Source organism: Tetranychus urticae, chromosome 3 (assembly GCF_039701765.1).
Source record: "Tetranychus urticae isolate SD_2017Ah chromosome 3, NJAU_TeUrti_SD_1.0, whole genome shotgun sequence".
Lineage (NCBI taxonomy): Eukaryota > Metazoa > Arthropoda > Arachnida > Trombidiformes > Tetranychidae > Tetranychus > Tetranychus urticae.
The window spans coordinates 3,610,128-3,637,750 of NC_142960.1; the positions used below are offsets into that span (position 1 = coordinate 3,610,128).

A 27,623-nucleotide genomic window follows, 5' to 3' on the forward strand; every position below is an offset into this window, starting at 1 on the left:
CAATTTTAGCTATAACATGGAATTAGAAACATATCAAATTAGTTCACTATCAAAGCGATCTTTACAAAAAAACTTTGGTTATGGAAAGGTTGGAAAGTGTTAGAGTAGAAAACAGAAGTTAAATAATTTAAAGATGCCAATTATTGGGTTTTTAGTTTGTTTTATTTTGCTTAAGAGATAGAAAAAATAGAAATCGAAACTGAAGCACAAGAGACAGAAGTTTGAATTTATCATTCACCAATTAAAAAATGATGTTTCTAAAAAAGAGCTAAATGGTTAAATCGCTGAGCACAATGTCAGCTTAATTTACAAGGGTGATAGTATTTTTGTCCTGATCTGATTGCCAAACATTGAGAACTTCGTATTCCTGAAGAACTTCTTCAATCTCGTCCATTGAAAATCCTCGAGATCGACATTTATCGATAGCATCTTCATAAGTAATTTCATTCAATTGTCTTTCCTCGAAAATTCCGCGAATAAGACGATATATTTTGTCAGGACCATGAGAGCTTCGCGTAATGTCAAGATTTCCATCTTTATCAGCAGATAAGGTTTCTTTTGAAGCTATAATGAGATGAATTGCTTCCTCAATGTCAGATTTTTCGACGGTATCAGAAAGTCGTAATCGAGCCAGTGCAGATGATAATCGAATGATTGCCAATAAACTTCTTGCAGAGGTGAAAGTCATATCTTTATCATTACGAGCTTCTTTCCTCATTTCTATGTAAGCGTTGACAATATGGTTGGTTAAGGATTCTGGAATGATTGGATTCACCTTCTTACAAGCAGCAATGAACCTTCTCATAGTTTTCATGTCGAAAGGCTCAAAATCTAATGTTGGTTGAGAACTATTCTGATGGACATAAGTAATGAATTTGGCTAATCTAAGATCATTATCTTGATCCGGTTTATCTTGGATCAACCAAAGTAGATCAAACCTAGACAATAATGCAGCAGGAAGTTGAATATTCTGAGCAACAGATTTCTTTGGATTATATCGACCAAAAACAGGGTTAGCTGCTGCCAAAATTGATACACGTGCGTTCAATGTAGTCAAAATTCCAGCTTTAGCGATTGAGATTGTCTGTTGTTCCATGACTTCATGAATAGCAGTTCTATCAGCATCCATCATTTTGTCAAATTCATCGATACAACAAATGCCCTGGTCAGCCAATACAAGCGCACCACCTTCAAGAATCATTTCCCCAGTAACCTGATCTTTCATAACAGCAGCAGTGAGACCAACACCAGATGAACCACGACCAGTTGTATATTGACCTTTAAAGAAAAATTGGGGTTAGATTTACTTAAACCAACTAATAGAGAGCTGCAGATTAAAAGAGATAAACTTACTTCTTGGAGCTAATCTATCAATGAAAGCCAATAATTGAGATTTAGCAACACCAGGATCACCCATTAAACAAATATTGATGGCACCACGAATTTTCATTCCATATGGACTTTTATCGACTCCACCAACAAGTAATAATAAAAGAGCCTTCTTTAAATTGTGATGGCCATAAATTTCAGGAGCGATACTCTCAGCTAATTTAGCATAGAAATTTTCTTTTGAAGCAAATTCTTTAGCCTCTTCACGGCTCATACAATCGTCTGACATTTCATCATCTTCAGTCTTGTTCATTTTAACTATACGGTGAGCGTCTAAAAATGTTTCACTGATTAAACCACCAACCAATGCCTTGAAACCAGTTTTAAGTGAGGGTAAAAATATGCCTGTGATAGCAATATGATCACCGGGTAATGCTAATCTTGTATTCTCTCCTCGAGCAATCACGGTTAGACTACGAGGAACATTACCAACTGGTACTTGATCACTGTGTTCTTGAACTTTTAATTCTTGGAACTTGATAAATCGAGAGGCACGAGTTTGGAAAAACAATTTACCACCAGTTTTGTTTGTTCGGCATTCAACTGAGGGACATCGATCCATTGGAATATAAGAATAACTGTTGATAGGTTGATACGCTTCATTACCACATTTATCACAAGTATAAGTAGCCACGGTTATCATTGGTTTAACATCAGTACACCGTACAACAATTCCTTTTACAGTGACAAGTTTACCAATACTTTGAGCTTTTACAGATCGAACAGAAATGGGTCTTTGTTTGGCTGGTGCTTTAAAATATATTTCATATCGCCTCATCAATTGAGGAGGGTATTTATTGTAGAGATCTGCCGATACATCATCACTTCCTTTGGCTGCTTGTTCTGCAAGAATACGATGCTCAATGAAAACATCCAGAATATCTTTAGCGATGTTATCTTTTGTCCGATATTTCGGTAATAATGAGGTTATCGCATCTGAAAATAAAACGACATAACGCTTCGCATTGGCAATCACTTTTTCACCAAGATCCTCATCAAATTCGTAAAGATCATCCAAATCTATGGTGATTACATTTTTCTCATTATTGGCTAAACATTGTATTTCCTCAGCATATTTATTAGAGGTCGAATCATCTTTAATAGCCGTGAATGACTCCAGAAAGTCTTTTATTTTTTCTGCATAAAAATAAAGTAAATAAATTAAATGACAGGAAGAACGAGGAGCTATGAATAAGGATACAAGAAACATAAATACTACTTACCAGCGTCGTTTTCGTACGAAACCATTATTAATAAAAATTAGCTTGATTAAAAAAAAGTAAATTTGATAAGTGAAATAAAATTAAATGATCTCAAATAGCAGCAAACGATACTTTGCTTTGTTCTTGGTTAAAAAATTTCTCACAATTTGGCGGGATTTTATAGGGACTGTCTCAACTTTAAATATCGTTTCAGATGTCTAAATAGATCGATATATCGTAAGCAATTATTTGAGTTTAACTCAAATAAAGTTATATGACAAAGTTTCAATGAATGTTTCAGGAACTTTTTGGCTTGCATTCAAAGAGAACCACTGAAAAGTTAAACAACAAAAGATGAGGATGTTGATGATTAAGGAGATAAATCGAAAGTAAAGTAGAAAGGAACTAGAAGAGAGAGAGATTTAAATATATAAATGTGAGTGAAAAAGGTTAAAAATAGATTGCATCCAAAGTGAACCTAGAAGAAATAATAATCAAAATTGCGTTTGTTTAATCATTTAGACTCTCTCGTGGTTCATCTCTATCTTCATTTAAATATCAAAAGTAATTGCATGAAAAGTCTCATTTTAATATTTATTGTGAAAAATTAATTTTAGCAACTGTTTGAATAAAAGCAAATAATTAATTGTGATTTCAGGTTCAACCTTGTCCACAGATCTTTTTTTATAACCAGTAAATAACTAATCTCGAGATGGGTGAAGATTTAACAGAAGTTGATGTTAGACAAAGGAAATCGGGTAAAAATAAAAATCTTGGTGATGATGGATACAGCAGTCCAGGTGAAAATGTTCATGGTGCGAGTAAAAGACGAAGACGAGGTCGAAATGATAAAATCGATGGCAACGTAAATACCCCTGAGAAAGAAGTCACAAGTGAAGCTATTGATCTGAAGGGTAAAATTGGAAAGAAACGTGAAGTCAATGTGGACGATGGTGATGATGGCGATGATTACAGTTCTCTTGATTCAAGTTTAGATGATGAAGAATCTTCTGGCAGTTGGCTGTTCAAGCTGGTTATAATTGCGATTATTGTATCGCTTGGATTTTCTTTAATGTGGTTTAATGATGGTGATTCTTCAAGAGATTTAGGTGAAATTGTTTCTGATGGGGAATCGATTGATGATGGCGTCGAATCTTATGTTTCGTCGAAGATTGGAGAGGATAATGATGATGATCGAGATCGAGATGATAATGGCCTGGAGGCTGAGGACAAGAGTTATGAAGATAAGTATCAAGAGTATCAACAAACTTCTGAATTCCAAGATCATTCACAATGGAGTCATGATTACAGTGAATCTGATAGAATGGGCGGAGAAATTATTGCTGAAGTCTCTGATTCTGTAGGAGATTCTCAAAGTGAATCAAATGAAGAAGCAGAGTACCAAATGAATCAGAATCAGGATTATTCACATAATGAACCAGAGATTGATCAACAGCCGTCGGAAGAATGGTCATGGAGCATTCAAGAGCAGTTGGATAATTCAGCTGTCCATCCTTCAAATGAAGAAACAAATCCGAACCCTGAGACACAATCTAATCCGGTAGAAGAGCAATCCAATCCCAGCTTTGACCAACAAGCATGGCAATATCAGGAGCAACAGAACGAACCAGATCAGCAACAACAAACACATGAACAATTTCATGAACAAATACAAGAACAAGCTCAAGAACAATATGAACCAAGACCAGATGATCAACAAGCTCAATCAATTGCTGATGCCCCTGAACAGTATGATAATCCTCCAATGGGCAACTATGAGCCATATACTGAAACTGGTAGTTACTTTGAATGTCCAGCTGGAAGTCATTGGGATGGTTTAGCATGTGTAGACTCTGATTCCTATGGCCAAATTGATAATACAAATGATTATGTTGCTCAACCAGATTCAACCACTGAAAGTATTATTTATCCTGAGCAACAATAAATAAGAAATCAAAAGAAAATAAAATTGGATGAGTTAGTTGATTGGAAAAGAACTCATTAAAATTTGTTATAATCGGATGAATTTTATGTTACTGTACAAATTGACAAATGAAATCTGTAAAACAAAAGAAATATTGACTCATTTGATTTAAATTACCTAAAAATTGACCAAAATTAATCGTCGAACTCTAAACAAGTTTTAAGCTGTAAGTTAACGGTTTAAGTTTATTTAGAGCGAGTGAGCAAACCAGCAGATGGCTGCACCTAAGCTGCTGCATTCATTCAATAATACATAACAAGGCTGATCCAGTTAGAAAATATTTGACGGCATTTTACCTTTAAAGTTTCTTATTTAGTCTGCCACGTGTTATTGATTCTCTCTTGTATCTCTCATTAATTTATTTATTAATAACAAACAATGTCAAAAAATACGAAAGATGAGGGTAAATACGTTGATTTGCCCGGTAATGTAGATAACGTGGTTGTGAGGTTCCCTCCTGAAGCCAGTGGATATCTTCACATTGGTCATGCCAAAGCTGCTTTACTCAACCAACATTATCAACTTATTTACAAAGGTAAATTAATTTTCCGCTTTGATGACACTAATCCAGAAAAAGAAAAAGAAGACTTTGAAGAAGTAATTCGTGAAGACTTGAAATTACTGGCAGTCAAACCTGACATTTGTTCCTATACATCTGATCACTTTGATCTTATCCTTGAACAATGTGAAAAATTACTTAAGCAAGGATTAGCTTATGTTGATGACACGCCAGCTGAGCAGGTCAAAGTGGAAAGAGAGGCTCGGCAGGAGTCAAAAAATCGTGGAAACAGTGTTGAAAAAAATCTCCAGCTATGGAATGAAATGAAAATTGGAACTGAATTAGGAAAAAAGTGCTGTGTTAGAGCTAAAATTGATATGGCCTCTAATAATGGTTGCATGAGGGATCCGGCTATATTTCGATGCAAAGAAATGGCTCATCCTAAGACGGGTAACAAATACAAAGTTTACCCTACTTATGATTTTGCTTGTCCAATCGTCGACAGCTGTGAAGGTGTTACTCATGCATTGCGAACCACAGAATATGAAGACCGAGATGAACAGTTTGCGTGGTTTATCAAAGCACTTGGACTGAGAGATGTCAATATTGTATCTTATGCTAGATTGAATATGATGAATACCGTTTTGTCAAAACGAAAACTGACATACTTTGTAGAGGAAGGAATTGTGGAAGGTTGGGATGACCCTAGAATGCCAACTGTTCGTGGCATAATTCGTCGTGGTCTGACCATTGATGGACTCAAACAATTCATTATTGCTCAAGGTTCATCTAGGTCAGTAGTTTACATGGATTGGGATAAACTTTGGAGCTTTAATCGTAAAATTCTTGATGCCAATTGTACCCGGTTAATGGCAATCGAAGCTGCCAATCATGTTGTTTTGAATCTTAATTGTCCTGATGGCACTGTCCAAATACCAGCTCACCCAAAAAGAACAGACTTGCCAATGCTTAATGTTTCTATTGGACCTAAATTACTTATTGAACAGTTTGATGCTCAACAAATCAAGAAAGGAGATAAAGTTACTTTAATGGGATGGGGTAATATTTTGGTCCAAGATGTTAATAAAGGTTCCAATGGTCAAGTTATTTCAATTGATGGCCAATTATCACTGGAGGATAAAGATTTCAAGAAAACACTGAAGATTTCTTGGTTAAAGGCAGACACATCTGTTGTTGCTAAATTTATATACTATGAACATCTTATTCTTAAACCTTGTCTCGACAAAGGGGATGATTTCAAAGACTTTATCAATAAAGAAAGTGTCAAGCAAGTAGAATTCTTGGTCTCTGATACTTTCCTTCGTGAACAGAAGAAAGGAAAAGCATTTCAATTTTTGAAACGTGGATACTTCATCGTCGATGAGGAATACGATGAAAAGACGATAGCTCATGTCGGTAAACCACAGCCAGCCGTTTTAATTTCTATTCCTGATGGTACTACTGATCTTAATATTTTCCCTCAAGATGTGATTGAATGGAAAAAGAAGATTCGAGATGAAAGTTTAAAATTGGTTCAAGATATCTCAAAAGGAAAATCCAAGAAATCAACGGAGGTCAAAAACTCAGTCGAAAATAACCAGGCACAGCAGATTGACTATGGTACAATTGATGCTTCTAGTGAGCTTGGACGTGTAGTTCAAGGAATTCAGATTATTGGCAACAACATTCGCCTGTTGAAGTCAGCTAACGTTGATAAAAAAATAATTCAAGAAAATGTAAAGCTTCTTCAAATAATGAAAGATAGTTTCAAGACTTTGACTGGTAAAGAATATGTACCACCACCTCAGCCCGTGGTCGAGAAAAAGCCACAATCAAATGCTTCTGCAAAAGATCCAGGAAGTAATTCTGGTGGAGCGGGTGAAATTAATCAACTAATCAACGACATAAAATCTGTTGGTGACAAAATTCGTCAATTAAAAGCTGATAAAGCAGACAAAAAGATTGTTCAAGAAAATGTTCAAGTGCTTTTAGATCTTAAAGCAAAATTCAAAGCTCTTACTGGTCAAGAATATGTACCAGGTGCCCAGCCTGTAGTTGAACAAAAGCCCCAATCCAATAATTCTGGTGCGGACAATGAAGTCGCTCAGCTTAATAATGACATAAAATCTGTTGGTGATAGCATTCGTCAATTGAAAGCTGACAAAGCAGACAAAAAGGTTGTTCAAGAAAAAGTGAAAATTTTACTAGAGTTGAAAGAAAAATACAAAGCACTCACTGGTAAAGATTATGTACCAACTCCTCAACCTGTTGTTGAACAAAAGCCACAACCGAGTGTTCCTGTCAAAGAACCAGGAAATAATTCTGGTGCAGAAAATGAAACTCAACTTAACAACGAAATAAAATCTGTTGGTGACAAAATTCGTCAATTAAAAGCTGATAAAGCAGACAAAAAGGTTATTCAAGAAAATGTTCAAGTGCTTTTAGATCTAAAGGCAAAATTCAAAGCTCTCACTGGTAAAGAATATGTACCTGGTGCTCAGCCCGCAATTGAACAAAAGCCCCAATCCAACAATCCTATTAAAGTTGCAGGAGACAATTCTGATAAAGAAAATGAAATCACTCAACTAAACCATGGCATTAAAACAGTTGGTGATAATATTCGTCAATTAAAAGCTGATAAGGTGGATAAAAAGATTATCCAAGAAAATGTTCAAATTCTTTTAGATCTTAAAGCAAAATATAAGGAAATAACAGGAACAGAATGGGTTCCACAGCCAGCTAACCAAACTCCTCAGACCAAACCCAATCAATCTAATCAGACCAGTAAACCAAAACAAGCCAAAGACACCAAGAAAAGTCCCGCCAAAGATACACCAAAAGAAGAGAAAGCTGGTGTCAAAAAACAAACGCGATTAGGAATTGAATCCAAGAAAGATGAGAACCTTGCTGATTGGTATACAGAAGTAATAACCAAATCAGAAATGATTGAATACTATGATGTTAGTGGCTGTTATATCCTGCGTCCTTGGGCTTATGCTATATGGGAAATGATTCAAAAATTTTTGGATAATGGCATTAAATCTCTCGGAGTCGAGAATGTCTATTTTCCAATGTTTGTTTCACAGGCAGCACTCGAAAAAGAAAAAACTCATATCGAAGACTTTGCTCCTGAAGTAGCTTGGGTTACAAAGTCTGGACAATCCGATTTAGCTGAGCCCATAGCCATTCGTCCTACTTCAGAAACTGTAATGTACCCATCTTTTGCCAAATGGTGCCAATCACATCGTAGTTTGCCTATTAAAGTAAACCAATGGTGTAATATCGTTCGTTGGGAATTTAAGAATCCAACTCCTTTCTTACGAACCAGAGAATTTCTTTGGCAAGAAGGACACACAGTTCACGCTGATAAAGAGGATGCGGTCAAGGAAGTTTATCAAGTGTTAGATCTATACACTGCAGTCTATGAACATTTACTAGCTATACCAGTGATAAAAGGCAGAAAAACAGAAAAGGAAAAGTTCGCTGGAGGAGATTTCACTACAACAATTGAGGGTTATATTCCAAGTAATGGGAGAGGTATTCAAGCTGCCACTTCACATCATCTTGGTCAAAATTTCAGTAAAATGTTCGAGATCATTTTTGAAGACCCCAACGAACCCGGTAAAAAGTGTTATGCATACCAGAACTCGTGGGGACTAACAACTCGAACTATTGGTGTCATGATTATGGTGCACTCTGATGATAAAGGACTTGTGTTGCCACCAAATATTGCACCCTATCAAGTAGTAATAGTGCCTTGCGGAATAACAGCAACAACAACAGATGAGGAGAAGACTAAATTGTACGAGGAATGTAACAAATTGGCTGCATCATTGACCTCAGCTGAAATAAGATGTAAATGTGATCTTAACGATCATTACTCTCCAGGTTGGAAATTTAATCATTGGGAATTGAAAGGTGTACCAATAAGAATAGAATTGGGTCCCAAAGACTTGAGTAAAAAACAATTCGTAGCTGCTCGTCGTGATACAGGAAACAAAGTTACTTATAATTTGGAATCATCAGTAGATTCGATCAAAAAACTTTTGACAACTATTCATGGTAATTTGTTCAATGTAGCCAAAAAGTCTAGGGATGATCATCTGTCTGTTGTGTATGATTGGAATGATTTCTTGACCAAATTGGATCAAAAATGCTTTCTGATGGCTCCTTTCTGTGGTGAACCTGTCTGTGAAGAGCTGATTAAGAAAAACAGTGTCAAAGTCGATCAATCTGATTCTAGTGGACCTTTAATGGGTGCTAAATCACTTTGTATACCTTTTGATCAACCTAAAGCCATAGATGATGGAATGAAGTGTGTAAATCCACACTGTAAAGCGAAACCATCATTTTTCACTTTATTCGGTAGAAGTTACTAGAGGTATACAATGCAATAAAAAACTAAACAATCGAAAAGAGAAATGTCATTCAAATATTTAAAAGTTTTTTAACTCAAAATTTGATAAATATAATAAACAATTAAAAAAATACTCTCAATATTATCCTATCTTTATTCATTTGACAACCGAGCTGACTTGACCTTTCAGAGTCTCAAATCTTTTCCCCAATTCATAATCAATGCTACTTTTTAATTCCTGGAGTTCCTCAAATCTCTCTTTGGCCGACGTCAATCGCGTTCGAATTTCTTTAATCTGTGTTGTGAGTTGCAATGGATTTGGCGTTTCCTGTAAAATAAAAGTAAAGAGTGAAAATATAAAGGAGTAAATGAGAAAAAATGAATAAACAAAATACCTCAATGACAGATTCATCCAATAAATTGGTGGTTGATAGTGCAGTTGTCTCTAAATGGGTTAATATGCTTTCCAATTTACAGTCACAATTATTTAGCTATGAATGGTTGAAAAAAAAGAGAAAATGAAAAAGCCAGGTAAATTGATGAAAACTAAACACGTTGATTCAATAATTTGAGTCAAACAGGTTAACAATACATTATTGTTATAATTAACTAAAAGGCAAAAAGGGGCCACCCACATTGACTTACCACAGCTTGCAATGTTTCAGCGCTCTTTGCCATTATTCAATTGACGGTGATGACAGAAAATGATCAATCAATTTTTTCACCAACACTAACTTTGATTTGTATTAAGTTTTTTTAACGAGCTCACACAAAGAGAAACAGAGAGAAGGAAAGAAATCCGCCAACTAATGAAAAATTAAAATAATACAATGTAATGATGAAGGTGACAATAACAATTAAAGTGAAAAGGTACCAAAAAAGATTGAAATTTATCGCGCAAACAAAATATTAATCAGCTGATGTGAACCCTCCACATCAAGGGAATGTATTATAATTGAATTGTTGAATTTCCTCGCGTCTTAAACATTAAACAAAATGTTGAAAAATAAGTCAATTAAACAGAATTGTTTGTCAATATCTTTAAACATGATTACCTGTAAATGCCATTTCCATCACAGATTTGTCAATCTATTCCAACACCAAATAAAGTGATGTTTAATCAATCCTTGCTAATTGAATTTGTACAAATCTTCAATTACTCTTGATCAAATTGCCAACAGTCGATTAATTGGCAGAAAATAATAATTGTTTCTAATGAAAATAAATCTTAACCATTTACCAAGGTGAAATCAGTTTATTTCATATCTAGTGTCAACACTTAATTAGACAATCATTAGATAAACAATCATTATTAAACAATCTTTGCGCTTTTCTTGCTCACATCAAGTTATAAATGAAAATTGTTACTCTCACAAAACAATCAAGATAATCAAAAATGATTGGCAACATTCACTTTAAACAGCAATTGTAAAGTGTGTAACCTGTAACACAGTTTAATTAAAAATGTAAATAACCAAATCAGGTCAACCATTGATTGTCTAGATTAAGGTAAAAACTAGATTCTTGAAAGGTAAATATAAATTTACAATTGGACGACATTGATCAAGACAAAAATGGACTGAATTATCCAAATGGTTATAAAGGCAAAATTACGTTTCATTTGATTTGAACAAAATCACGTGAAATCAATTGAACATTTTTTCATGTTTCATTGAATATTGAAAAAAACAAAACTCCACTTGAGATGGAATCAATTGGATATGAAAGGAAATAAAAATGAAAAATATTGATATCAAGTTAATCTGATTTACCTTTTTTTACCATCATTTACTGGCAACTATTATTATTTCAAATTGCAACTGTCAACAACATTCAACAAGTTTTAACATTTAATATTTAAACCCGGATATCAAAGTCAATCTAAAGAGGTAATACCTATGGATGAGGATGAAGAGGAAAAGACGAAATAATACAAACACAGTTTTTCAAGGAATCATTTCAATGGCTATTTAAAGGGAAAGATGAAAGTTGGTGAAAAGGTAAAAATCGTGATAAAATTCAGGGAAATGTGTTTCCTTTTCTGCTGATCTTTCAACACTTACGAATCAACTGCTCATTAACAATTCCTGAAAATGATTTCTACTTTTAAAAGCCATTTTTGCTTCTCAACCATAAGTTCATAATCTGCCTCATCACCATGAGTTTGTTAAAATTGAGAAGAAAAAGAAAAATAAAAATGAAAAATTGATGAAACGCGAAACATTGAAAAAAAGCACATCAACAGAAGCTTCTGAAAGACTTTCAACTGAAAAGCAGATAAGAAATTAAATGATCATTTAAAGGCAGGTGAATGGTGATTGTTGAGAGGTTTGATGGTTATGATTATGTTAATCAATTGAAACAGCAAGAATTAACATGATGCAGGAAAACGAGAAACAAACGGTAAAAAGACTCAAGTCTTGATCAAGATTAGCTTTTAAATTTACTTGTTGATTTATTTACTTTTGTTGATCGCCTTCTCCAGAATCTTGATTAGCTGATTATTATAATTTAATCATTGACTTGAAATTTATGTTTATCATGTTATCATCATCATCATCATCATCTATTTAATTTATCCTGTCGACAGCTTTTCTCTGTATTTGTTTGTTTCTCGTTTCTTTAACTTTTCATCTTGCCAGCACCTTTGTTTCTTCATTTCAAACTGATCATCATAATGATGATGATGAGTGCAATTGTGATGATGATGATGGTTAAGCTGATGGTTAACCTGATGGTGGTAGTCAGGATGATGAGGAGTAAAAATTGAAACATCATATGTCATTTCATTTCAACATCTTTTTCACATTTTCCCTCAAATCTTTCAAGAAATGATAATAAACATGAAAACATGTTTTCCTTTTTTTTAAATATTGTCGCAAGTCTTCAGCTGATGATAATCATTATTAACCCGCATATCAATCAATGTCATCTGCTTTGCCCATTAATTAAATCACATTGATTAATCAATTTTCAATTAACACTTTTCTTTTTCTGGTTTGGGTTCAAGTTAACCCAAAAAAAAACGCTTTGGACTTGGCTTTTAAATTTAGGCTCTTCCAAAGGTTGATTCAATGTTTGCTTTTACAGTTTAATTATTTAAGGTCTAAACAGGAAAATTAAGTGATCAGTTGATTGCTGATGATATCAATTATTAAAGACATTTTGTTCAAGACAAGTTTATATTTTTAATGATACATATTAACAAATATTTACAAAAGATTACGTTTTTTCCTCTCATTTGTCAGGCTTTTTTTACAGGTTTTATTGGTTTAGTTTTTGTACTTTCAAAAGTCAAGTCCAATGTTAATGTTTAAACAAACATTTCAACAAGAAAATTGAATTTACTTTTGAAACCAATTAAGTAGATTCCTTTCAAGTAATTTCATCTTTTGAGGCAACTTTTCATTCACCTTTCAGTTCCCGATCAATTGAATCATCGCTATCGTTGTTCACCTGCATCATGATGTTGGTTTCTTTCGCAGATTCATCCAAGCTTCGTCTTTGTTTTACTTTCCGCCCAAGTTCATCGGATTCGCCATTCGATTCGTCTCGCTGTTCTTCTCCTGTTTCATCTTCTTCAATCATCGACACTGGATTTCGAGTTAAACGGGAAGTCACTTTACTTTCTTTCGGTTTTTCACTCTTACGAAGATTAACTGCTTTAGCAGAATCAGTTTTGGTTTCAATTTTTGAAGTATTTTTAGTTTCATGCGATAAACTGGAATCTATTTTCTGCCGTTTCCTTGAATCTTTTTGACTTTCATTTGCTTTGATAGCATTATCAGCTTCTTCATGTTTTTTGAGCAACTCTCGAATTGCCTGAGCTCTCAACTCAAGTTCACGAATTTCCATCTCAGCTTGATCCAGAATACTGTCTAAATTTGTCGTTTCATTTGAAGTAGAAGCAGTTTCAGATGGAATGCCTTTCGATTCAGATTTTGTACTTTTTTCATCAGCTTTGGAACAATGGGCAACTTCACTTTCACTTGGAATGCAATTCATTTCAACCTGAATTTCCACGTCTTTGGCTTCTTTTGTCTTTACTTGATCAACATTCAGAGTTGTCTTTTCCCCGTCCTTAACATCAGCAAGATGAGTCTGTGTCAAGTCAGTCGGATCATCGGACTCTGTAAATGAGAGTAGAAAAAAAATCAAAATTAGAATCAAATTTTCATTTAAAATGTCAATGAGTCTAAAATGATGACCACAAAAGATTGAGTAAAGAAAAGCAAAGTGACTCGCTAATTTGAAACTTTTTCATGCTATTCACATTCTGGTAAAAGTTATTGAGAAAAATTTTCAGTTTACTTTTGCAGGAATGATCAAACTAATCACCAATGACGCTGCTTTTTTTGATAAGAAGCAAAAAGGCAGCAAAGTTACAAGAAAAAAGGGAAACAATAAATGCGATAATATCTGAAATGAAAGCCAAATAATGGGAAATGGTAATAACAAAAGAAATTAATGTTCATCACTTAAATTTCAGTGAAAATCAGTAAACATCTTGGAGAAGGTAATGAAGCATATCTGGTTATTGATTACTTTTACTGGATGGAAAATGGAATGAAAAATTCTTATTAAATCAGCAAATCAACAGACAACAGTAATGATAATGATTATGGTGATAATGATAATGATAATAACTGTGATAATGATGAGGAATCATGATTATGATGGAAAGAAAAAGATGAAACAAGAAAAGTTGATAGAAATGAACTCATCATTGTCCAACTATTTTCAATATGTCAATTTATCTGATTACAATTCTCAGTTGGAAGTTAATGATTATCATCAACATTATTCCTTTGCTACTCTTTAATCCAATCAATTACATGGACAACAATTAATTAGAATAAACTAACCAAATTGATATCAACATGATTAACTGCCTGGTAAATGTAGCAATGTTAACATGCTTTAATCATGTTTACTTATTACACATTTAAGTGGAATAATTATCAAGTCCATTTATTTAATAATCATTAAAATGCGCTTCACTTTGGTAATTGTTTTCATCATTTACTGCAACAATTATGACAATCAAAAATGATAGTTTTGTTAATCGCATTTGCTTGACCTGGCCGATTATAAAACAAGTTAAAGATGGATGGCAATCAATTAAAGCATAATGATAATCATTCCAAGAATCATTTAACTTGGTGAATAAAATAATGAGTAAATCAAATAACATGGTAAAGAAGAAGAAGAAGCAAAATTCAAGTTAAGAAACATGATTAAGATAATTTGATATTCATTCCAGTTACTACTTTTTTCACTTGAATCCTCCCAAAGTCTATATATACTTGAATAGTTTCTAATAAGCTGAACAAAAAAAGGAAATGTTGGAAACTTTTAAATAATATTAATGTGGATACAAGGTGGTTCATGGATTGCAAGTTCAAAGATGTTCTTTGAAAGTCTTGAAATGAGCTTCGAGATTGATTGTCCATAGAAGATGAAACAATTATTCAAAACATGAAATGATTGAAATAAAGTTATCATAGAAGGTCAAGGTTTCAGATGAAAGTTTATTAATAACTTGGAGGGTTTATGGATTTCATTATCGATGAAATTTACGTAAAGACAATGCTTACAAAATTCAATGATTCAACTGCGAAGCTTCCAACTAACCAAAAGTTAAGAAAAGTTCATATTTCAAAAGTTGATTCTGGAGATTTGTCGATGACCTTATCAATAACTGAAGACTTTATCTTAAAGAACTATAAAAGTTTACAAGAAAATACTTTTTAAGGTAAAACATTATCATTGAACCTTAGATTTTAGCTAATTTTGGAACTATGAGAATTTCAAGTTCAAACAAAACTGAACAAATCTTCACTGAATTTTGCTGTTACTCTGTTCCTTGAAATCACTGAAAATATTGTGCTTTTCCAGATTCTCGAACTTCTAACTTTGATTTTTGGATAATTTCAAAATTCGAGCGAAAAGTTTATTTTCTCAAATTTTCATCATTTTGTTTGTCTTCATCGATATTTGACTGATGAAAAAGTTGGAACAAAATTTGCGAAACAGTGAATATGAAGTTATCTTGTAACTCTCATGAAATATTGAGACTTGTATCGTTGTGATTCCAAGTTGAGTTTCAATTGAAAAACGTTTTCCTTGTTTTAAAGCTAAACCTATCCTCATCAACACTCTGTATGCAAAGCAATAAATTTACACATGAAGAGAAACAAAAGACAACAGTAACCACAAACACCGTACTACCAGCACCACCATGATGATGTTGCTGATGATTCTTATTATGATGATCAACATTAAAGTTGGGCGGATCTGCATGATATAATTATTTATAATTAACATGCATTTAACCATATCATTAAACATTTAAAAGTAATTGCAGATAAAACGAGACTTGATATAAGACAATGAAGTAAGATGAAGGATGGTGAAGGAGGAAGAGACTGGGTGAGTTACTTGGTAAGGTAAATATCATTATCATCATTATGTTTTCAGTAAATTATGAAACTTTTTTTTTCAATTACATCTTTTAATTGTATTTATCTCTGTGTGCATTTAAGAGTTGCTTTTAGAGTTGCTTAAATTAATATGTTTCAACTTTTATTTGGTGAATGAGTTTTGTTTGCAACTTTTTTTTCTGGTTACGGTTAATTGTTTTACTTCAATCGGAAATGATTAATCAAAAAATGTTGACTCAAATTGTTGACAATTGACTAACAACCATTGAATTGGCAGAAATGAAAGAATCAAAAAGAGCATAAAATGGCGTTTGGGTTTGGACAAGAAAATGATTTAATCAATTTCAGGGAAACAGTGAAAAGTGTAAATTCAATTCTTAAATTCAGTTCAATATTCTGAGGTTGACTTTTCATCTGTAAAGTTATACATTTTAATGGACTTTAAATTGTTCAATTGTTCAATCAACAACTCAATCAACCTGTAAATTGTCTATAAATAAAATTGATTGTTACTCAATAAGATGACTTTCACTATTTACAGTAACAACACTAATTTATAAATCTATCAATTATTTTCGTTGTTCAACACAATTTCATCGAATTATTGCTCACCTTGATCGATAGTCGCGATTTCATTGGAATAATGATTCTAATTAAAACCAGATTCTCTAAAAACTAGGTTCAATTTTGTTTACATCACTTTTTATATCAGTTTTTTCTGTGTAGATTCAGTAAAGTAGTTAACTTTTTGTGAACTTTTGACAAACAAATTCTCAAAGGAGAAATGGCAAAAACTAATAATTTGTTTCAGCAGACTGTTGGATTCACATTAGATGATTCAAATCATCATGTTACATAAGATCATTACACTGGAAACGAATAAAAACAAATTAGTTTTCAGTGAATATCAATCAGTGTTGAAGTAAACTTTTTATGAGACTAAGAAGGGAGCGAATAAAGTCAAAAAAATCAAAATTAGAGCATGAATTTAAAATAAAATCTCGAAACTTTTTTGTCTCATCAATTCCATACAATAAACCTAATATCCAAGTCCTGAACGCTTCTCCAATTTCATGTCGAACTGTCAAAAGAAGTGTTCCCTTTCGACAGATAAAAATATAGCAAATATCTTCAGAACTTTATGGTTCATAATCAGAGATGAATTCGAGGAAACACTTTTTCTTTACCTGGAAATATCTTGCCAAAGATTGAAAAATCTTGAAGTTTGACCGGTAATCAAGAGAGTGAATAAAGTCGAAAAATCAAAATTAGAAAATGAATTTAAAATTAAAATCCTTTTTTTTGAAAGTTTTCTTGTCGAACCAATTCCATGCAATAGAAAAGTTCTGAGCGCTCCTCAAATTTCGCATCGAACTGTTAGAAGAAGTTTTCACTTTCGACAAATAAAAAGACAGAAAATATGTTCAGAACTTTATGGAATGGGAGAAAAGACTTTTTCATTTTCCTGAAAATATTGTAAAATCTTGAAGCTTGACCGGTAATCAAATATGAATTCATTAAAGAGTCAATTTTGAAATTAGCTAATAATATCATTGTTTAAGCTCTAATATCGCCTAATATTTGCATCGATTAAACGGATGAATTGAAATTATCCAGCATTTGCTGATTATACAGGAGGATGACCTCAGAATTTGTAGTCTTTTTGAAAAAAAACGGAAAACAAAAAATGAGTAAACAGTAGGTGAGGTCTCGACTGTGAAAAGATGAATTAAGACTGAATTAGCAACAGCAAACAACAAAAGCAAAAAGTTGAATGAAAACAAAAGATATTGGAATTAAATGAATGAATTGAAGGAATGAGCAAAGGAAAAAGGAAGAAAAATGTTGATAAAAATTGCAGAAAACACACGATATTGAGTTGCTGCAAAACACCCTCACAGTGAAAATGAAGCTTCAGATGATATTCAGAGTGTAAACTATCAACTGAAAGCGAGAAAAAAAACTCGTTAAACAGAAGAAGAAGAAAAAAATGGAATAAAAATGAAATTATTCTTGCAAGGGTTTGTCTTCATTATCATTCCAACCCGAGTTAATTTAAGGAGTTTAAACATCAAACTTGATAATATTAGCAATAATAGTAATGAGAGAGATTCATCTACTTTTCATTGCATGAAAATGACTGAAGAGTGAATTAATTATATCGATGATTCCTCATTTAATCATCCGACTGAGAGAGAGAGGAATAAGTGAGACCAGAAAACCCAAAATGACAAACTATCTTTGTGAAATTAGCGTCAACTCAATTAAGAAGAGAAACTTGAAGAGTCTCATGAAGGGATGAGGATGATGAGGAGGAGAAGGTGAGAGTTAAAAAACATTGAGTTACCATTGGAAAGTATATTTAGAAGTGTTTGGTGTTCAACCTTTTTCAATTGTTCAAGACATAATTTTTTCAGCTCGACGGTTGGTATATCCTGTCAAGAGAAGGCAAAAAATATCAATTAATATTGTAATTAGTTAATTAATATAAAAGATAATTATTTCAAATTGGATTCACAATTATAAAGAAGTGAGTGAGAAGAAGATGATAATAAGATTATAACATTTTGCTTTACTTTTTTTTTCTTCGTCTTTCCATAAAAACCAGAAAAAACCTAATCAAGATGGAGATAAGATAATTGAAATTTAAACTCGATTGATAAATGAAAGTTGAACATCATTATGAGTAATCATGGGATCCATTATGAACATTGTCTTACCAGTTTCAAGGGTTAACCTTAATTACTTTAATCTGATGCCTTGCAAGTTGCAAAAAGTTTCCTCCTGACATTAAAGTTACAATTTAAACATTTTTTTTCAATGGAATCTCTCTTCTTTCAGAATTGTCATGAAACCTGATTAATTTTCTTGCTGATTAAACCCATAGATAGTGAAAGGACGGAGAAGAATTATAAATACAGAAAAAAATGGATAATGAAACTAACTAGAAACTAATGGAAAGGGACTCGACAGGCGCGATAATAAGATGCTTTTCACAGGGAATGATAAATATAAATATATTTATACATTTTTCCATTGGAATAGTGTTTGTTGTACAAACACACATGGAAGAGGGAAGATGATGAAGGAGGTGAGGGGAGAGGATAACTCCTCAATCATACTCATTGCATAGTTTTTTTTCACTCATAAACTCATTTGAATTTGTTTAATTAAGTTAAATGAAGAAAGGCTTGGGAAATGCAAGGCTCATTTTAATTAAGCCAGGCAAAAAATTTGAGAAACAAGCAGCTTATAGCTTTTTTTTGCTCTCTTTCATTTTTTCACTCTTTATTATTATTTTTATTATTATTTAACCCTCAATCGGTTTTATCATATAAACTAGAAGTGGAGTTTAATGAGCAATTTTTTCTCATCTTCATGGCTGCTTGATCCATTCATTACAAATCATACTTCCATCACTTTGTCGTTCATTCTCATCATAATCATTCCCTTTTTTTAAGTCAAATTTTGCATAAAAGATGATGATGCTGGTGGTGAGGATGCTTTACGACATTCATCTGATTCAATTGTTTATTCATTTTTCCTGATGGATTCCATTCGCGATGAGTTCTTGTCATTGCAAGAGAATCGCTCTAAGAAGCAAGTTACATTGTTTTAAGAGGGAAAAGAATGAGAAAACTTTGCATGTCTTTAGATTCGTTGCAAGTTCGAGAAACTGCGAATTTCATCAGAAGTTACGGAAGAATCTTGCATCAAGAGATTGCAGTGAGTTCCGTGTGTAGATGAATGAAAAGGCGATGAAAATCTTTATCAACCTTTTCTTGTTAACAGGGAAATCGCTTGAACCGATTCTACTGACCAGAACAAACCTAATTGCATCTAAAGCAATCATCGAACTGAATTTATCGTTACTTTAACAAAGAAGGCTGAGAACTCATTTTTTCAATATTATTCATGAAACGAAATGAAGCATTCAGCTTAGATTAATTTAAGGAGATAAACAGTCAAATATTAAGGATTTGGTTTTGGTGATTGTTTCTTATCAAGGATTCTACTTTTATTTTCTGGTTTCTTCCTTTTGAATTTCTCTAGTGAAAGATGTTTCAATTCTGATTGAACCTCGTTGATTACTCGATGAATCTGTTTGATAAGATCACACATCCAGAAATCACTTGAAGCTCTTGAGACTTGGTGATACATAATAGCATGTAATGTAAATAAGACAATGTACTGCCCTAGAAACTAGCGCTCTGGTCAGTCGAAATGAAAGCTTCGAATTATGGATCGATTTACTTTTTTGCAATCAAAAAGTATCAATAGTTGTCCGGCAAAAATCGCATCAGCCAAAAATTGAAAAGAGCAAAATGAAAATGTTTTCTCTGAGTAAATGCTCATTTTATGCAGAACATTTATCTTACATGGAAATATTTAAATTTGCATTTCTTTTCAATTCATCAGGCCATTAATTTTGTTTAAACATTTTACTCAACTCAGCTCGTTTCTTCATTCAAATTTGTGGCAATCAGAGACTGTTTACAGTTTCATCATATTTTCAATTATCAAATAAGTTTCAATAGACTACAATAATTAATAAAATATAATGTGAATCCTCTTTGGAGTCGCTTGATTCAAAAATATCAGTAAAGGTTACAAGGATGGATGAAAATCATTCATTCAAGTCAGTAAATTACTAGGAGATTGAGATGGTAAAATCGTTTATATCTCAATTTGCGGTGTAAAAAGCTTATGGTTGATACGGAAACTCGAATTGGTAGCAAAATTTCAAATCGATAACATGATTAACCGGCAAAAGAAACATGAGCTCAATATTGAACATTACCTAACTAATTGCAATTTAACTTTCCAATTTCATTTTAAACATTAAATTTCTAACCAGCTAACCAACTTGGAGGAGAAACTAATTATTCAAACCACGAGCTACTCTGATTTTAATCATGATGGATTAGCCAAACTAAATTATCTGTTAACATTTTCAGGTAAAATTTTGATAGGTAATACATCAAATTGGGTTCTAATTTAAATAAAAAAAATTGACTGAAAAAATACTAAAAATGAAAACAAAACTCACCTTAAGAGAAGCTGGTACAATATCTTTGGGTAAATATTGAGCAGCAATTTTAAATACTTCATCAATTAGCTTTTCCGGTTCATTGATGAGTCGTGATAAAGGTTCAATGGGTTGTGTTAGATCTAAATCATCCAAACTCCACTTCAATTTGCGATTCTGAGAAGAAGAACAAGAAAACAAAAACAAAAATAAAACAAAAGCTAAAGACAAGCAACTAACCAGAAAACATGACAAATGGTAAACATATGGAACCAGAACATGTGAATGGGAAAAAGACATTAATTTCTGGTAACTTACCTGACCAACCATTTTAACTGCCAATCAAGCTTAAAATACAACCAATAATGAAACAATTACAATAATTAAAATAAATGTTAAAATGAAATCAACAAAAACAATCAATAAAACATGATATTGAGCCAAAACAACAGTTGAGTTACCCAGCAGTTGAGGGACCGTTTTATAATTTAGAAATGCAAAACAAAGGTAAAAATTAAAATTGAATGTAAAGATGAAATTGAGAAGTAAACTTGAGTCAACATTAGGACCAATTAAAATTAATAGTCTCGATAAAAGGGAAATGTAAAAAACCAACAAAAATAATAATAAAGTTATAATACCTTGCGGCAATTCCCTGTTCAATGCAAAAAACAGATTAATCATTATCATGAACAGAGAGCGATAAAAAATCAAGTTGACAATTGACGAGAAAAAAAATGTTGAATGACAAAAGCAATAAGAGGGAAAAGAGAGAAAGATTATTTAATTCAAAGTGAATCTGAAATATAAATTAATAATTAAAGAATGAAAAAAATGGACTAATCAGGGAAGGCAAAAAAGACTGAACCAAATGATAGAAACTTTTCTAATCTCAATTGAACATTTTTTACACATTCATTTCTTTGGAACCCTTTCCTCTCTTTCCTTCCCTCATCATCCCTTTTCCTTATGCATCCCTGAGATCTGCTTGGATTTCATTTGAATGCTTTCGTACGTTTGAATTTAATTAATTAAATTGAGTTAATTAAAAAGAGGAAGAGAGAGAGAGAGAAGAGAAAAAAGGAGAGAAAAAAAGAGGTAAAAAAAATAAATAAATACAAATATAAATATTCGTATAAATGAAAGTGTAGGTTGTGTGATATGATGTTTTTCAGGTTCCTTAATATTCATTGTGAGGATGAAAAGGTAATGGAAGTGAGCTTAACCCTTTGGCAGTAATTTATATGGAAAAAGATAGGCTCTTCTTAATTACATCTTCATAGTATATTAAAAATCCAATTCATTTCACAGGCGATCTAATCAATTTTCAGTTTAATACTCGTTTAACGACAATTTTGGGTTTCAGCAAAATTCATCGGCAAATTTCAAGAAAAGGAAACAAACTTTTAAAAAGTGAACCCAATGATTGATTGGAATCGATAGAAAGACATTTTACTATTACATGGTTTCTTGGTTGATAAGAAAGGAGTCTTAAATGATTATTTTCACCAAATACAAGAGGAAAGCCGATAATTCAGATAAGCAAATTTAATACAATTAATTAATTGTAATTGGTGTCGCTCTTCAATTGATGAACATAATATTACAATGTAATAAGTCTGGGCAGTCAATCGTTGCAGTTGACTGAATATTTTCTCGATTCTTGAAATGATCGAAGCCAATTCTTCATCGACTAGTGGCAATGCTCACACAGATCAGAAAATCAAGTTATGCTGAATGCAGAACGAAGTCAATCTAGCCATTGAGTAGCGACCGAAATATTGTGCCTTTATTTACCTTAAATTCTGGTTCATTTAAAATTCCTATTTAACACGAACCTTTCAAATGTTTTGATCAACCCTTGCATCGACCAGCTTTGATAGCAATAGCATTATGCTACTGTTCAAAAGAAGTGATAATATCTCTACAATTCTTGAAACTCGCTTTTGAAAATGCATCAATAAATGAAAATCGATTGGTATTGACATCCAAATTGAATCCAAATTGATTTTCTTTGTTTAGATTCGAACAGAAATCCGATAAAATTGTCGTCAAAAACTTAATTCATACAGTAAAATCAACTTCCATTTTTGTTCATAAGACTCAATCGAATCGAAACGAGCCTTAAATCGCCAAATCGAATCTGAACTTCCCTTCAAAACTTTTCGCATTTAAATAACTCATATTTTTCTCGATTCCGTTAACAAATTCCTCAGTCAACTTGTTACGATTTAAAAACCAAACAGCAATTTGATTAGATAATCTTAGAATCCTGAACAATCTAAATCTTGTTTACATAATCCTGACTTTTTAATTTACCAGGAACGTCTCCCAATCCAGCTGAACATCAATCTAATCCAAGATTAAAAAGATGAAAAATTATACAATTTGATTTCTTATTCAACTGTTGATCAGAAATTGTCGTTTTTAAATAACTCAGCTTCGACTTTTGAAATGTTTATTCAATAATTAATCGATCAACTGACCAACTTATCATTAATCCTGAAAATCCTGACAATTTTGGGTCAATCAGACTTTTTCCTTCTCTCAACATTATTCAATATGGAATATAAATTTGTTAATTTTGGCCAACATTAAACTTCTGTTGACGACATTCAACTGTTGTCATCAACTGATCACTTGATTAATTCACAATTATTCTTGACGTTCCACTGACATCAATAATGATTATTGCGGTAATTATTTAAAACACCAAAAAACTGAAACTTAATTGCATACGAATTATATTTCAACGAGAAAAAGGCAGAAAAGTTGCACTAAAAAGTTATATTGACAGATGTTTTCACTTAACATTTAATACGATTGTTTATTGACTCAATAAAAGCAGTTATCATTATTACCTATTTAACTTTATTGTCAATAATTAAAAACTGATTGATGAATTGACTTCCAATTGTGACTTTTGTAAACTTTTGTCATCTTCAGATGAGAAACAAAATGCTCTGTTTTTTTGCCTCAACATTTCCATTAATTTCAACCAATTTGTAGGTTTGCTGGAGCATAAAAAGCGCCGAAACCAACAAGAATTGTTTCTAATCAGCAATCAAAGTTAATCATGAATCAACAATTAAATTAAAGTAAAAAGAACAAGTTTAAAAGTTTCATTTTCTTGGATCAATTGAAATTGAAATGATTCAGTAAATGCAAATGTATCAGCTTTACCCTTCGCAAAGCACTTTTGTGAACTTTTAACCGATTGATTTGGGTTCCATTAATAGACATTTTTAATTCAATAACACTGATTAAGATGGAAACATGATCATGTTTTACATTTGAAAGGCCGCAATGCGGTTAAAAAATGGTTTGATAAAAAAAAAGTTAAATTGATTAGGAACAGAAGATGAAGGAAGATGAAGGATGCTGAAAAAAAAGAGAAGACAAAAAGGCAAATCTTCTCAAGTGTAGAGATGAAGATTGAAGGTAAAAATTTGCAAGGTTAGGCTTATTAGAAAATTGAATTCCGAAATGATCCCGAGTCAGGCGATATTAATTAACAAGGAAAAAAGAAGCTAAAACAAGATTCAAATTAAATCCATGATGAAGCATCCAACATGGCTCATCATCCAGCTCATCTTTAACCTCAACTTGATTCATTTCTAATTTCAAAAGAAAATCATCTTCAGAAGAGAAAAAAAAGAGAAAAAATTCTCTTCCATTTCAACCCTTCTCACTCTTCTCCATCTTTAACAAGCCTTTTCACCATCAACAGTCAACCCTTTATCCTCATCATATCCATTAAAACTTTGCTCATCTTTTCTCGGAAAGAATTTTTTTTTCGCTTTTCTCTTTTTTCTTCCTCTTTACCACAAATTTGACAAATTTGCGGTTCCTTTCAAGATAAACAAGGTCCACCTCCCCTAACCACCTCCTGATGCCACCCACTCTCCATGATAACCAGCTGAACTAATTTGATTAAAAGGTAACTGTTAATTTGACTTCCTTTTTCATTTTAACCCAAACCTTGTTTACCTTGTTATTGGTAAATGCAATTGTCTTTTGCTTTTTGCTTGTCATTCATTTAATCAATTGTTTTATGCATTATGTTATCAACTTGTTTGAACAATTATTTTAATTTTTATTTCAATTCCTTTATTCAGGATTCGTTAATCATTATTCAATTGGAAACTTATTAGACAATCAATAAGTGCACATTAATTAACTGTTAAATGGTCTTCGCTTTAAAACAAAACAATTAAAGGCTGTTAATCGTTAATCATTAATTCATTATTTTTACCTTTTCTTAAATAATTTTACATTTGGAATAACTTTTTTTGTCTCTTCTCGATTGCTTTTTGCTTTTACTGTTGTTGTTGGACTAATCAATATTGAGCTTATAAAATGGATCGGTTGAAATTAATAATTTTGGATATTTAATGATGACAATTATTAAATTATGAAAACCACGCAACTTTCAACAAAAAGTTCATTAAGAAATGAGCAAACACCATTAGAATAATTAAGATTGTGTTGAAAAAACTAAATGATAAGTTAATTTTATGAAAAAGAAAAGGTTGAATAATTAAATTAAAAATGATTATCGATCAAATTGATTCACTACTCAATTATCATCCAATGTATATCAAAATCAACATTTCGCGAATCAAAACTATTCTTGGATCTGGAAAATTCAAGTGATCAGATCTTTTCATGTTGATATTTGGTGCATTAAAAATCAATTTTTGGTCTTTTCTTCAGATTTTTCTTCGTATTCCAATTTCAAGATCAAAATTGCCAAAATCGTTGAAATGGTTTCAGCTTTGCAAAAAGATTTCTTACAGATTATAGCGAAATGGCCGAATAGAACCATGATTTATATCGAAAATAATGACCACAGATTAACCTTCCAATCCGCTTATTTAGACAATAACTAAAGAGTTGAAATTCGAGTCGAATTTTGAGGTTTATGCTTTACGGAGTTGAATGTTGCCACAAAATTCACCAATCGTTACCAAAATTGTTTTGAAAGATTTACTTTCAGCATTTGTCCGACTTGTGGATCAAACTTCTGATTTCTTTCAACTTTCTGAGTCGATTTCTGATAGAAGTCGGTCCTTAGGGTCAATACGATAAAGAGCTTCAACTTGTTGTGGCGAATTTCAAAGCCCAAAGCATTTCAATTTCAATTGAAGAATGTATTGCTTTGCTGAAATATTTGAACAAAACTCAAAATTAAGACTCATTTCGCTTCTGATTGTGGAATGTGATTTTATTGAAACTTTTGAGGTTTGTGTTTTCAGATATTTGCTATTCATGGTATCGATCCAAGTTTATCAATGATTAAAAGAGAAAATTTAAAATTGTATTAAATTTCATTTTTCTGATTACATGAGCATTGAGCTGCCCTAGTGACTAAACGAGGTTCAACCCGCAGAGTCAAATTACAATGTTGATTGTTTCATTTCAATTGTTGCAAGTCCTACAAACCATTGATCAGTTGAAAGGAAAGTGCAAAGCAAACAATTGAAATTGAATTTACATCAATCTCTTGATTACCAGCAAGCAAATGAAAAAATTGTTGATTCATTATTGTTCAACTTTCCTTTTTAATTACCTTTCCGTTTTTTGTCTTCATTCAGTTGAAACTTTTTTTGTTTCACCACATTTTCACATTTGCATTATTATCAACAAAATTTATTTATTTTTTTCACATTTTCCTCTCTTTTTCACATCATAATTGATATAATTGACAGAAAACACATTTACAGAAATGAAAAAGATGCAAAGGAAAGGCAAAAAAAAGTGAAACAAAGTCAAAAAAGTGCAATGCAAATGAGAGAAGCAAAAAAATCTGGTAAATGAAGACAGAATGATGACGATGAAAAGGTTAACCATGATCAATTTGAAATTTTGATTTGAATTAAAATGGCAAGAAACAACTCTGTAAATTGAGTGATAAAAGAATTGAAATAAAGCTCAATCAAATTGAACAGGGAATCGCATTTGCATTGAAAAACATAAATATTTTGTCAGAGCAAACAGAGAAAAAAGAAGTTCCAAAAAAGAGAAAAAAAAAACTTTTCAAAATGAGGTTTTTTGTTCAATTTTTTTGAATAAAATGAATGATGAAAGGTGAGAGAGTAATGATAATTTGCAAACAAAAGGAGCAACAAAAAGTCATAAATGATATAATATAACATAATGATAAACTTGAGCTAATTTAAATTGCATTAAATTTTTTCTCTCTTTTCATCATTTCCATTCTTTCCAGTTTCATCAACTTCAACTTTTTCCCTGAAAACTCTGTCAACCACAGAAAATGTGGAATCACATTGAAAAATGTGAAAAAGATGTTAGTGTTTTTCAAAAAAAAACGATGCATCTGTTTTTGCTGTAAAGTAGAGGAAAAACTTGTTGATGATTTTCATCATTTTGTTGCATTTTTTACGACAAATTGAATCATTTTTGTTGAGTCGGTAAACTTGGAATCAGATGAATTTACTTTATTTGTTGCCATTAACTGATAAGTTTCAGATGAAAAAAAAAGTAAAAACATTTTGTTTGTTGAATGATCATTTATCAAAATTGTATCGTTAATTACATTTTATGACAGTTTTCAGACAAGCTGCAATTACAATTATATTGCAACTTCACTTTCAACTTTACATTCAGTGATTTACTTGCCAGTGACGGGAAAACGGTGCGAAAGCGACAACGCAATTTAAACATTGGGACATTGGATTCCAACAGGTTTGTTTTATT

General features: G+C 32.1%; 3 protein-coding genes across 6 annotated transcripts; 1 reads left to right on the forward strand and 2 right to left on the reverse strand.

Annotated features, from left to right (window-relative positions):
• Positions 1–140: 140 nt before the first annotated feature.
• Positions 141–10,320, reverse strand: Mcm7 (minichromosome maintenance 7). 3 transcript variants are annotated; one of them, XM_089269457.1, is made up of 6 exons: positions 10,077–10,320; positions 9,827–9,922; positions 4,705–9,759; positions 2,613–4,522; positions 1,354–2,526; positions 141–1,278 (listed from the first exon to the last, which is right to left on the reverse strand). In XM_089269457.1, the coding sequence occupies exons 4-6, from the start codon at positions 2,635–2,637 to the stop codon at positions 302–304; spliced, it is 2,175 nt and encodes a 724-aa protein (XP_089125583.1). In that variant the 5' UTR covers positions 2,638–4,522; positions 4,705–9,759; positions 9,827–9,922; positions 10,077–10,320; the 3' UTR covers positions 141–301. The 3 variants fall into 3 exon arrangements, with proteins under 3 accessions (XP_089125583.1, XP_015795208.1, XP_089125584.1); XM_015939722.3 differs by having other exon boundaries at positions 4,693–9,759; XM_089269458.1 differs by having other exon boundaries at positions 4,693–9,759; positions 10,067–10,320.
• On the forward strand, positions 4,844–9,571 carry GluProRS (Glutamyl-prolyl-tRNA synthetase). The gene has a single exon (XM_015939489.3). It carries the CDS (start codon positions 4,954–4,956, stop codon positions 9,451–9,453), a length of 4,500 nt encoding a protein of 1,499 aa, XP_015794975.2. The 5' UTR covers positions 4,844–4,953; the 3' UTR covers positions 9,454–9,571.
• A 2,274-nt stretch (positions 10,321–12,594) lies between the features above and the next one.
• Positions 12,595–21,354, reverse strand: LOC107371861 (uncharacterized). 2 transcript variants are annotated; one of them, XM_015940021.3, is made up of 5 exons: positions 21,222–21,354; positions 20,925–21,080; positions 18,451–18,489; positions 18,222–18,309; positions 12,595–13,561 (listed from the first exon to the last, which is right to left on the reverse strand). In XM_015940021.3, the coding sequence occupies exons 1-5, from the start codon at positions 21,231–21,233 to the stop codon at positions 12,837–12,839; spliced, it is 1,020 nt and encodes a 339-aa protein (XP_015795507.2). In that variant the 5' UTR covers positions 21,234–21,354; the 3' UTR covers positions 12,595–12,836. The 2 variants fall into 2 exon arrangements, with proteins under 2 accessions (XP_015795507.2, XP_015795508.2); XM_015940022.3 differs by lacking the exon at positions 18,451–18,489.
• Positions 21,355–27,623: the final 6,269 nt, after the last annotated feature.

Excerpts from the sequence above, each read along its gene's own strand:
- Mcm7 (XM_089269457.1), bottom strand. The coding sequence starts at position 2,637 with ATGGTTTCGTACGAAAACGACGCTG. Across the intron at positions 2,527-2,612 it reads TTCGTACGAAAACGACGCTG|AAAAAATAAAAGACTTTCTG; the intron begins GTAAGTAGTATT and ends ATTTTTATGCAG. Across the intron at positions 1,279-1,353 it reads TGATAGATTAGCTCCAAGAA|GTCAATATACAACTGGTCGT; the intron begins GTAAGTTTATCT and ends TTTTCTTTAAAG.
- GluProRS (XM_015939489.3), top strand. The coding sequence starts at position 4,954 with ATGTCAAAAAATACGAAAGATGAGGGTAAATACGTTGATTTGCCCGGT.
- LOC107371861 (XM_015940021.3), bottom strand. Across the intron at positions 18,310-18,450 it reads GAAAGACGAAGAAAAAAAAA|GATATACCAACCGTCGAGCT; the intron begins GTAAAGCAAAAT and ends TTCTCTTGACAG. Across the intron at positions 13,562-18,221 it reads TCTAAATATACTTTCCAATG|AGTCCGATGATCCGACTGAC; the intron begins GTAACTCAATGT and ends TCTCATTTACAG.